At 51.4% G+C, this 12,452-nt stretch overlaps 1 protein-coding gene across 1 annotated transcript in view; it reads left to right on the top strand.

Annotated features, from left to right (window-relative positions):
• Window positions 1-3,039: 3,039 nt before the first annotated feature.
• Window positions 3,040-12,452, top strand: part of bcar1 (BCAR1 scaffold protein, Cas family member) — a 73,423-nt gene continuing 64,010 nt past the window's right edge. Inside the window, exon 1 of the mRNA XM_036543819.1 lies at window positions 3,040-3,530. Within this exon, the coding sequence (XP_036399712.1) occupies window positions 3,519-3,530 (12 nt within the window). The 5' untranslated portion in view covers window positions 3,040-3,518. The remainder of the gene's footprint in view (window positions 3,531-12,452) is intronic.

Here is a 12,452-nt window from a genome sequence, read left to right as displayed (position 1 = left end):
TAAAAATCCCTCTCATCCTCATATTTATTTAAACATGCCTGTCGGTGGAGATGTGAGTTCCTGCCTTCTGTCTCTCATTTTCTTTTTTTCTATTTTTCTTTTTTCTTTTCTTTCTTGGATTGTAATGCTGCCGTGAGAGTGCTATCATTCCCCTTCCTCTCTCTCCCTCTCTCTCCCGCACACGCACACGCGCACACGCACAAGCGCACACACACACACACACACTCACACTCACACACACTCACTCACTCACTCACTCACACATGCTCTCTCCCTCTCTCCCTGCTCCTCTCCTGTGGTGCGTGTGTAGTCTCTCTCCTCCCTCTCTCTCTCTCAGTCACCACCTCCTCTCCTCCTGTTGACTGGAGCCTCCTGTGTGTTCTCACATGACTCTGAGTAAATCAATATGTGCCTTGCAGTTTTCCTTTATTAAAGGATGGGAACAGGAGTGTGTACAGGCGATGCCTCCCTGTAGGTTTCGGCTAATTGCATTTTCTTCTTCCATTTTGGAAGCAAATACTGAAGTACCACATCTTACAGAACCTCCGAGTTACTGCAGTCTGCTCTTCAAGATCAAAACTGGCAACCAACTAATGTATCACACACATAACTGTGTGTGTGTGTGTGTGTGTGTGTATGTGTGAGCGAGCGCGTGTGCTTGTGTGTGTGTGTGTGAGCATGTGTGTATACGTGTGTATGTGCATGTGCATGTGCGTGTGGCTGTGTATCTGTTTGTGCTTGTCTGCGGGTGAAATCTCTTCAGAAACGTACCTTCTCTCAGGTTGAGGAGCAGCAGAAATAACTTCATATGGAAACCTAACATAGTTGGGGTAAAAGGTGTGTCTGTGGGGGGCGGGCCCTCGTAAATGCCTGATTTATTCTGTGCAGGCGTCACCTCCAGGCATGTGGGGCTGTCTGTCACAGAGCCGTTCACACCCAGCGGGGGTGGGGTTGGTGAAAATAGACATGATAGTGGTGAGGGTAATTATAACGATCGCTGCAACCAGAACCAAAATAAAAACATCACAAATATTTGGAATGCCTTTTTCACCGCCAGCACCCCCTCAGAGAGGCCCTGTGGAGCTCAGGGCTGGTGCTGACGCCCCTCCTGCCTGGCCTTTGTGATGTTTCTCGGGTGTCTGATAGCGCCCCAGGTCTGCGCTGGCGCTGAGGACACTCTGCAGCCTGTGAGGAGGCCTCTGGCCAATCAGAAAAACTGTCACGGGGGGATCCACACAGCACATTTCATAAGTTACAGCAACTATAACTTGAAAGGAAGAGCAATGATGCTTTGGAGACAGAGAATAGATGACCTTGGATGACGGTCATTAAAAGAGTGATATCTGTGCCTGGTCTGTGACAGAGAGAGGTCTGAACGGATGGTGTCACAGTTATTTATAGGAAGGTATTGTGCTCTCAGGAGGACGAAAAGCCACAAAAAGCCACATGCTTTCTCTGAGGAGGGGCGGGTGTCTTTGTTCCCCGATTACCGATCTCTTTGCCCTTCTCCCTGGGTGCTGAACTCCAGCCCTCTGCAGGGCGTCTGTTGAGTCTCAGAAGCAGCAGAGGCTGATGGATCGTCTCTCAGACTGAGCTGCACCGGGTCCACAGGAATCCCCTAGTTTTGGGCTGCTGTGATGTGGCTCTGCTGTGGGGATTCGGGGGTTGGGACGACAGTGTGGGGTTTAGGGGAGTGGGTGAGGGGGGAGCCATAGTGATGTTAGGGTTTGGGTGAGTGTGTTTTGGTAGCTGTTTTGGGGAGACAGAAGTGGGTGTCACTGCATTCTTGAAAGCCCTGACAACTGCACACAAATATAAACTCTTGTTAAACCACCACCCCCCCTTTACACACAAGCACACACACACAAACACACACCTTGTGGGAGAAGGCCAGTGGAAATAACAGACCACACATGACAGAGTTATCCACACGCACTTGCTAACGCCATTTGGAATGCTCCATTGACAGATAATGTTCCATGAAGGACTGTGTCCCTGGAAACACCGCGGTAGGTTCATGGACCCATACTTACTGCCACCACTTCACTGAGTTACTTAAATGCACATTTGGAATAACCGTATATGACCTGTAATTACAAGAAATTACTCCAAAATTACTTTGTTTTAATCGTCTGTTTCAAAATGTGAACATTACGTTCTCTCTCTCTCTCTCTCTCTGTCTCTGTCTCTCGCACACACACACAAAGTGTGCTTGACCTGCTGGCTTACAAACTGAAGATGAGTTTACGTCAAACCACATCTGTATGTTCACACATTCACTGAAAAGGTGAAATATTTCAGTTAACGTGTTAATGTGGGCTTTTATGAGCACGCCTAATGTTTTTCCGCACGTGCAGACTAGTAAATCTCACCAGAGACTCGTCTTCGCTCCGCGCTCCATGATAATCAGCTGCTCTGAGTGGCAAAATGTGCCAGCTGAATATCTGCTCACTAAACAGCATATCTGTGATTTCACACAGCAACACCTGATGCTGCCAGTGTGGCCACGAGATGTCTGCAAAGAGGTTTCCAAGGTTACGGCCGTGTTATCGGGCGCAGCGTCTTCCGCGCCTCCTCTCCCTCTTTGGCTGGCGATGCGAAATGCGGACATCACCGGACACGGTGCACACGCCCGCATGTAGAAGGAGCAGTCGGTTTGCTTCATTTTTGTTAACGACACCCTCTCCCAAAATATAGGCTACAGATCCATATTCATATTCATTCGAAACTTTCCTGTGGGGAATACATGAAATATGCCGCTACAAGCATATTACCAATTCATATGATGAAGCGTGTGGATAAACTGTTGCAACGTCCGTTGGGGATGGCAACACTGAAACATGAATATTCCTCCAAAGCAGGCCTATCCAAAATTCTTGGGAAGGGAAATCAGTTTTCAGACCGACAGAAAATGGAAAGCACGCCCTTTAAGCGGCGGCCTCGCAGACCTGCGCGTTGCGAGCGCTGCGCTGGCGCTCCGGGAGCCCATCCCTTTAACGCGAACTTGCTGATTCCATCATTAGAGTGAGAGAGCAGCTCTCCGTCTCCTTCCTCAGCCGACTGACATTTACGGCCGCAAATCTGGCAATCAAAGATTTTCTCCCACCGAATGCAATCGGCTATTAGAGCGTCTGGATCAAAGGGTTCTTTTTCCCCGGAGCATCTGAGACCGAGGAACGGAAAAAACGCGAAACGAGTGACATTTGCAGGGAGAGAAAGTCTGTGTTGCGGAGCAGAGATAAGCGCTCCGTGATACCGCGTACATGCGAGGGACTCAGCCGCATTCGCCCAGCTGATTTTAGGTGTTCATAAAACATCTCTGACGTTGCTTCGCAGCTCAAATCATACCGAGAAACAAAACTTGGCTTCGTCGTGGATACAGAATAAAAACAGCATGGAATAGACACGGATGCCCTGGGAGTTGTCTGCTTGAGAAGAGAATAGCGGCTTTGCTGTTGAAACGCCCGAAAAACTGTTTCCATCCACCGTAAGGCAGACCCGAACACAGCGGCTGTAAAATGTCTGTCCCGGTAAGTAAAGATTTTGCCACTTGGTTGGGCCTCATAACAGACACAGGGTTATAAAAGGTAGCGAGCGAAATGGCTCCGATCCAAAATAAAAACTCACAGATGTGAACGGGGGAATGTAGCGTCGGCTCGGTGTGGAATTCTCTCGGAAAACGGCGTTTGCGGTTGGGCTTGTTGTGATGTGCGTGCCGCATTTGAAAAGAGATTGCAGTCGGTCATGGGCGTTTGGTATGACTCTGTGCCTAATTTGATAAATGGTGTTTTGGGCAGCAATGTTTCTCCGTCCTCGTAATCCGCAGAGAGCAGAGCGCGAGCTCCGCCGCGCGCCGCTGCCTGGCAAACTGTCAAAATCCTGCGGAGCGCAGCGCAAATGTTGCGGAGTGTGGCGTCTGAGTTGGAGTGGGATATGAATGTGTCGTGTTTTAAGTTTCTTTATATTGTGAACAGAAGTAAAGAGTCTGAGGGCAAATCCTTTCACTTTGATTTTGTGCTCTGATAAACAGAAATGAAATAGTCTAGCCATTTGTCTGGTGTTTTTCCCTGATTTTTTGTAGTCTAATGTGTGCAAACCGAGGAAAAAAGTGTTCATAGTCTTTGCAACTCGTTAATCGGACATTATCAATAAAAAGACACACCACCACTTATTAGATACATTTGACGATGAGGGTAGAAGTTTTCAACTTTTCGTAAGAAATAATAGCTTCGCTACCTGCAAATTAGTGTTAATCCAAGGATTGTTCATGAGTTTATTTATTTATAGTCTACTGAGTATTTGTTTCAGTAGAAAGTTTGGAAGTTTATTTACGTCATTATCGTGTCCTCGTAAATGTTTCAACACACAGGTCTAAGTCATATTGCAATGTACAATGCTTAAATATGTGTTTGTGTGCACTTCACTTTCTGCGTTACTTCACTTTAAACACACCAGTGTGCGTTGTAAGATCCATTACTTAATTCATGGGCGGAAATCTTATCTTCAGTCTGTGGAAACCTTCAGAGAACTGGCCGCTGCTAAAGCGAATAATCGTACTATTTACGCTACTGTCGTGAGTCCTGTCTTCCCCCCCCCCGTCCCCTCAGCCTTCTCCCCGGCTGCGTGCCTCTCTCCGCGGCAGCGGCGGCACAGCAGCGCACCGCAGTCGCTCCAAAGCAGGACGTCTGATCTAACTTAAAGAACATAACAGGTTAAATTGGGTATCTAGTTCTATGGTACTCTGGATAACATCTATCGGAGCATACTCCTTGATGCGGAAAACGTAATAATATTATTGTAATTCTGTCGCGTACATGGAACATACATTTGACCATGCGTGACGCAGCAGTGAGTGGCGCTTTGAGGTTTAAGACACGCTTGTATAGGTTCGCCTTAGGGAAGTATTGTTCTTTTAACCTTGACATTCTCGGTGTTATTCATGCACTCAGCGCCTCATAGCGCGGCGTGTTACAACACGGTATATTAAAATACGCGCCTGCCCTTAAACTGGGAGACGGAATATGATTCCGGCATCAGTCCTCTCCTGTGAAGAGTTCAAAGATCATCAGCGAGCCAAAATAGAACACGGTGCGGGTGTCAAGGGTTCGAGCGCAGGAATGTGTCCTGACTCTCCTCAGTGAAATATTACACACATATTTCCAAACGAGCGCAAATATTCCTGCATTAACGCAACCCTCTCCGCTATGCGCGGTTTGTATGGATTAGCCTAGAGTGAGCTGGCCGGATCTGTTGGCGCAGGGGAGCGGCACGAATTGACACGTGGTGTGGGCGCATATACATTATGCTCCTAAGCGCTGCACCTGAATCATTTATCCACTTCTGACACGTAACTGCTTGCTGTAGTATTAGAGTTTGCATAAAGCTAGACTGGAGCAGAAAGTACCGTGGAGGCCGGGGAAATGTGTGAAGTCGAACTGCCTGAATTAAATAGGGTGTCGAATATTTTAGTTCTTAATTTTGGCACTACTGGGGACTGACGAAAGTACCGTACGTCACTTTTGTTAGTAAATAGGCTATGGATATTTGTAAGAACTAATACACATTGAAGAAGTCCGTTGAAAGTCATCTGCTTTAATTTTAGCCTGAACAATAGCGATCTCCTGGGATGCCAAAGGTTAATTTCAGGGTCTTGTCTTTGAACGCTGACATCTTTATCTCCATGCGTCGATATGTCCTGGAAATGTGATATGACCGGGCACGGTTTCAAAGAGTAAATGGAGAGATTGTGTTGCCCTGCCAGCTATACATTATCGTGCCGATTTTATGAATTGCCGGTGTGAAATGTGCAATAGTCTCGTATGATTCACTTCAGACGGTGTTTTTGTTCTGTACTGTCCTTCACTGGATCATATTCCAGCCCGTCGTCTGACGCGAAGGCCCGCTTTGTGTGCGGGTTTGTGCGGGTTTGTGCGGGGCTGACCTCGCGTGGTCGGAGCGTGTTGTTCGGCTGAGTCCGACACGCGGGGAGCAGATTGCCGTGCTCGTGCCCGCGGGGGAAATGACGGGAACCCCTGCGCGAGGAAAGGGCGCCTTCACGGGCCGCTTATGAGCTGGAATCCCCTCCTCATGTTTTCCCAGCAAGGCCAGATGCAGCAGCATCACCAGCCAAGTTTGATAGTTTACTTCAATCTGGTCCACAGACGTTTTCTGACCTGTTGGATTGGAAGATAAAGAAAATGAAAGTGGATTTTGAGTAAAACAATCTCTGAAAAAACATGGCAGAATTTGTGGATAACCCTGCAGATGAGCCGCTGTCTAATTCATACGGGTTTCTGTGGAGTGTCTCTCAGTCCAATGGAAGCAGCGAATGCCGCTGAAACCCGCCGGGGCTGCTGAAACCTGCGGGGCCGCAGGGGGTGCCTGGCGAGTCGCGGCCCTGGTGCTGACAGCCAGAGGTCAGTGTGCTGGAGCGGCCGGGGTGGATGGCCCGGTCAGCGGGGCAGTCGGTCAGTCAGCATGCTGCCAGTCCCGGCCATGCCAGCGCGTGCCCACAGATAGCATGGCATCTGGTACTTCTGCCCTTCTGTGCCCACCAGCCAAGATGCCCCGTACACCCCCCCCCCCCCCCAAAAGACCCAAAGCAGTCTTCCACATGGGGGGGGGGGGGGTTATACATCCCTGGGCCAGGCCTTATTAGCCAGCACAGACAGAACTGAGCAGTTTAAACTGAATTAAGAGATTTAAGAAAGCCCTTAAGCAGAGAGAGAGAGGGAGGGGGAAGAGAGAGAGATAGAGGGAGAGAGAGAGAGGGAGAGAGAGAGAGGGAGAGAGAGAGAGGGAGAGAGATGGAGAGAGAGAGAGAGGGAGGGAGAGAGAGAGAGAGAGAGAGAGAGGGAGAGAGAGAGAGACGGAGAGAGAGAGAGAGAGAGAGAGAGTGCAAGAGGAGGAACAAACAAAAGGAGACAGCATGGAGAGAGAGAGCGAAAGGAGGAGGAATGAGAGGACAGAGGAAGGATGCTGTTTCTGCAGACCTGTAACTGAGCGTGACTTGAGCAGTAACCGGGTCTGTGACCTCACTGTAGCACAGCCTGTAAAAATAGCCTGTGAAAATAATTTGGCCCTAATGCCTCAGAAAGAATGCTCCTGTAGTCATGACTGATTCTGCTGCTGGAAGATCAGTGAATGTGTAAAGTCATTCAGTATGCCATACATGTGTATAACAATATAAAAACCAGTTGTAGTGGTTGTAAGACACACATTTAAGACATGAAGAATCTAGAGCAAGAACGGCTTGCATACATGCATATAGACATGTTCTGCACACGCACACACGCATATGCACACACACCCCCACGGGGCGGGAGTGGGAGCATGGCGGGGTGGGGGCGTGAGTGTGAGGACGGGGTCGGGGGGTGATTGGCTCGCGGTGGCAGTGTCGATGGCACCGATATGTCGCCTCTCCAGGAGTCTGACATTTGGCGGCTGTCATAGATGATGCTCTGCATACATATTCATAATGGCGGCTGAGGCAGGTGTCTGCATTTCAATAACACCATTCAGGCCACGGCTATTTATGTGGGTTGCCCCGGTAACCATAAGCCATCAGCTTTCGTCCTGTTGATGTGTCTTTGCTTGTCAATTTCTCCACTCTGTCTTTCCAGTATTCACTAGACACACAGAGAAGTACAAACAGACGTTCACACACATACACACAAGCATGCACACATACACCCGTACACACAGACACACACACAGGTTAACACACGCGTGGGTTTGCATCTAGCAGCTCAGCAGAAATGATAATGATGTATTTGCTGTGAAAAGTGGCACAGGTATGAATATTAATATAAATATGGTGTGTGTTTGCTGGGAAAACTGAAAGCTCTGCATTTCCTTCATATTCTGGACGCAAGAAGGAGGAGAAACGGGCAAATGATGAATCATTCTGTGCTCCGCTGCGGGGTTTCTGCGCTCCGCTGCGGGGTTTCTGCGCTCTGCTGCGGGGTTTCTGCGGAGTTTCTGCGTGCCGCTGCGGGGTTTCTGCGGAGTTTCTGCGCGCCGCTGCGGGGTTTCTGCGCACCGCTGCGGGGTTTCTGTGCAGCTGAGCGCTGTGACCATATTTCCTTCACACCTGCTGTTTTACCCAGAATCTCCCGCTCCGTCACCCAGCTGATTCTCTGCCTCTATCTGCTGCTTTACTGCTGTGCTGAGAGAGAACTGTAACCCCGACACTCCAGTGCATCTCTCGTTCACGCACTGATGAAAGGGGAGGAAGGGCTTGCAGAACTGCGGGTTTAGCGTTTGTAAAACGTCTCAGAGAAGCAGAGTCCTGGTGGTGCTGGATTTGTTGGGGGAGACTCCGGGCTCGTCTGTGTGTGGTGTTGGGGGAGACTCCGAGCCCGTCTCTGTGTGTAGTGTTGGGGGAGACTCCGGGCTCGTCTCTGCGTGTGGTGTTGGAGGAGATGCCGGGCCTGTCTGTGTGTGGTGTTGGGGGAGACTCCGGGCTCGTCTGTGTGTGGTGTTGGGGGAGACTCCGAGCCCGTCTCTGTGTGTAGTGTTGGGGGAGACTCCGGGCTCGTCTCTGCGTGTGGTGTTGGAGGAGATGCCGGGCCTGTCTGTGTGTGGTGTTGGGGGAGACTCCGGGCTCGTCTGTGTGTGGTGTTGGGGGAGACTCCGAGCCCGTCTCTGTGTGTGGTGTTGGGGGAGACTCCGGGCTCGTCTGTGTGTGGTGTTGGGGGAGACTCCGAGCCCGTCTCTGTGTGTAGTGTTGGGGGAGACTCCGGGCTCGTCTCTGTGTGTGGTGTTGGAGGAGATGCCGGGCCTGTCTGTGTGTGGTGTTGGGGGAGACTCCAGGCCCATCTGTGTGTGGTGTTGGGGGAGACTCCGAGCCCGTCTCTGTGTGTGGTGTTGGGGGAGGTCCCGGGCTCGTCTCTGTGTGTAGTGTTGGAGGAGATGCCAGCCTGTTCAGGTCCCTGACTCTCCTCACAGAGACACAGTTGACAGCAGATCGGTCTGTCCCCCATCCTCGACAAGACAGCATTACATTAGCACCTCTGTGAGTGTGTGTGTGTTGTGTGTTATTTATCCTGCTGGTGTTTGTGTGTAGGAGTGTGCATCGCAGTTCTTGGCAGCCCCCCTCTCTCTCGGCCCTGAGCGCGGTTAGCTCCTGGTGTTGCATTCAGCTCCATTTTGTCTGGGACATTTCATTCCCTATCGCCATGGCAGCGCTGTTTGTTTGTTTTGGGGCTGTGGGGGCATCTGGGAGAGAGGGGGGGCCGTGTGAGTTGGGGAGGGGGGGGGTGTGAAATTCAAGCAAATCCCTCCACTTTTGAGGGCAGGTGTCAGTTTACACACCCTGTATCTGTCAGAGGTGGTGAGCACGCCCTGAAACCTGCCAGAGGGGGGGGCGGGGGCCACTGTGTGTGTGTGTGTGTGTGTGTGTGTGTGTGTGTGCATGTGTAAGTGTGTGTGTGTGTGTGTTTTTGGGGGGTTACTACATACTTTTTCTTAAATTCTACCTCTGGAGGCAGCTCTTAAAATCCCACTTATAGGACCTCAGCTTTTGATGCACCACAGCCTTCAAATTTCATATTTATTTGCACATGATTAATGTGTGTATGTACAGGTTTGTGCATATGAGAAGTGGCAGTGGTAGAGGAGGTGCAGGAGGAGGTGCAGGGGGAGGCTCTGGGGGTCCCTCAGTATGGAGAGAAAATGCTCAAACTCTGCCTCATTACAGCAGGCCTTTAGAGGCTGAACTCATAAAGACCCTCTCCACTGTTTCACTGTGAAGCTCCCTTCTGTAGATCAGCAGGGTGTGTGTGTGCGTGTGTTTGTGTGTTTGTGTGTGTGTGTGTGCGTGTGTGTGCGTGTGTGTGCCTGTGTGTGCCTGTGTGTGCCTGTGTGTGCGTGCATGAGTATGTGTGCGTGTGTGCATGTGTGTGCGCGTGTGTGTGCGTGCATGAGTACGTGTGTGTGTGTGTGTGCGCGTGTGTGTGCGCGAGCGTGTGTTTTGGCTGCAGTGAGCTTCTATACTATGCTGCTATTTGAGAGAGTGTTGGAATTGAGTAATGGGAGTGAAAGAGAGAAAGAATGAGAGTTTGTTGTAAGGGGATTAAGTGAGAGAGGGTGAGTGTTGTTTGACACGGCTGTTCGCTGTTCGCTGTGTCAGGCGCACCCCTCCGTCTCCGAGGCGTGTCTCTGTGTAAATCTCCCCGCTGATCTGCGTCTCCCTGCGTTGTCGCAGTCTTAATGGCTGCCCATCGATCAGGGCTGGATGTTTGAGTTATTGGAGCTGCGCGTGCGTGGGGGGGGGGGGTGGCTGAGTTCAACGACTCTGTTATCTCTGAATTGGGCTGTCGATACGGCAGCCGGGACAGGATTAGAGCCAGCTGAATGCCAATCATGTGCAATGCAGGACGAGCGTGTGCGTGTGCGTGAGGGGGAGAGGGAGAGAGCGAGGGAGAGGGAGGGAGGACATCACAATGCCTGGTGTAGCTCACTCCTGTGAGCGTGTGCACTCTGCTGCAGCTCTCTGTGAGTGTGTGCACTCTGCTGCAGCTCTCTGTGAGCGTGTGCACTCTGCTGCAGCTCTCTGTGAGCGTGTGCACTCTGCTGCAGCTCCTGCAGCTCTCTGTGAGCGTGTGCACTCTGCTGCAGCTCTCTGTGAGCGTGTGCACTCTGCTGCAGCTCCTGCAGCTCTCTGTGAGTGTGTGCACTCTGCTGCAGCTCTCTGTGAGCGTGTGCACTCTGCTGCAGCTCCTGCAGCTCTCTGTGAGCGTGTGCACTCTGCTGCAGCTCCTGCAGCTCTCTGTGAGTGTGTGCACTCTGCTGCAGCTCTCTGTGAGTGTGTACACTCTGCTGCAGCTCTCTGTGAGTGTGTGCACTCTGCTGCAGCTCTCTGTGAGCGTGTGCACTCTGCTGCAGCTCTCTGTGAGCGTGTGCACTCTGCTGCAGCTCTCTGTGAGTGTGTACACTCTGCTGCAGCTCTCTGTGAGTGTGTGCACTCTGCTGCAGCTCTCTGTGAGTGTGTACACTCCGCTGCAGCTCTCTGTGAGTGTGTGCACTCTGCTGCAGCTCTCTGTGAGTGTGTGCACTCTGCTGCAGCTCTCTGTGAGTGTGTGCACTCTGCTGCAGCTCCTGCAGCTCTCTGTGAGCGTGTGCACTCTGCTGCAGCTCCTGCAGCTCTCTGTGAGCGTGTGCACTCTGCTGCAGCTCCTGCAGCTCTCTGTGAGTGTGTACACTCTGCTGCAGCTCTCTGTGAGCGTGTGCACTCTGCTGCAGCTCTCTGTGAGTGTGTGCACTCTGCTGCAGCTCTCTGTGAGCGTGTGCACTCTGCTGCAGCTCCTGCAGCTCTCTGTGAGCGTGTGCACTCTGCTGCAGCTCTCTGTGAGCGTGTGCACTCTGCTGCAGCTCTCTGTGAGCGTGTGCACTCTGCTGCAGCTCCTGCAGCTCTCTGTGAGTGTGTACACTCTGCTGCAGCTCTCTGTGAGCGTGTGCACTCTGCTGCAGCTCTCTGTGAGTGTGTACACTCTGCTGCAGCTCTCTGTGAGTGTGTGCACTCTGTTGCAGCTCTCTGTGAGTGTGTGCACTCTGCTGCAGCTCTCTGTGAGTGTGTGCACTCTGCTGCAGCTCTCTGTGAGCGTGTGCACTCTGCTGCAGCTCTCTGTGAGCGTGTGCACTCTGCTGCAGCTCTCTGTGAGTGTGTGCACTCTGCTGCAGCTCCTGCAGCTCTCTGTGAGCGTGTGCACTCTGCTGCAGCTCTCTGTGAGCGTGTACACTCTGCTGCAGCTCTCTGTGAGCGTGTGCACTCTGCTGCAGCTCCTGCAGCTCTCTGTGAGCATGTGCACTCTGCTGCAGCTCTCTGTGAGTGTGTGCACTCTGCTGCAGCTCCTCCCCTTGCTGTGCACTCCCTTCTCCAGCAAACCCTTTTAATCAGTCAGAAATGGCGTGATGTTCCTCTGAACCCCTCCGCTGAAAGACTGCGGTCCGGCTGTCGGTCTCACACGCACCAAGGCCGTATGCCGCAGTGAGTTTCTCCACAGGCTGTATCCAGCTCAGAGTCGGCCATTTCTCTGCTGCAGCTCCTGTGCAGGGTGCTGTGTGTATGTGACCTCCACATTCCCAGAATCCAGTGCGGGTTGAGGGTTGTACGTCTAATGGAAGCCTGCTTTTTCATCATATTTGGCAATTTTCCATTAAGAATCACAGGAACCTCAGAACGTAGTGGAGTGTGTCGTGTGAGACGCTGCAGTTGTACCCGTCCCACATGCTGGGGTGGAGTGTGAGACGCTGCAGTTGTACCCTTGAGCGAGACTCTTTGCTTCAGCTGCTCTAATTAGATTCCAGCAGCATAAATGGGTTACAGAACGTGTGAGATGTCAGCTGGGAGTTTGACCTGAATAGGAGAATTCAATTTTGTCACAGGACTTTCCTGGTCAAGCTCCTCTGTCAGGACAAGCAGTTCCTACACAACTCGCAAAACACCTGAA

This window comes from Megalops cyprinoides, chromosome 13, assembly GCF_013368585.1.
Source record: "Megalops cyprinoides isolate fMegCyp1 chromosome 13, fMegCyp1.pri, whole genome shotgun sequence".
Lineage (NCBI taxonomy): Eukaryota > Metazoa > Chordata > Actinopteri > Elopiformes > Megalopidae > Megalops > Megalops cyprinoides.
The sequence above is the reverse complement of the archived record's forward strand: the minus strand, read 5'-3'. Positions and strand labels throughout refer to the sequence as shown.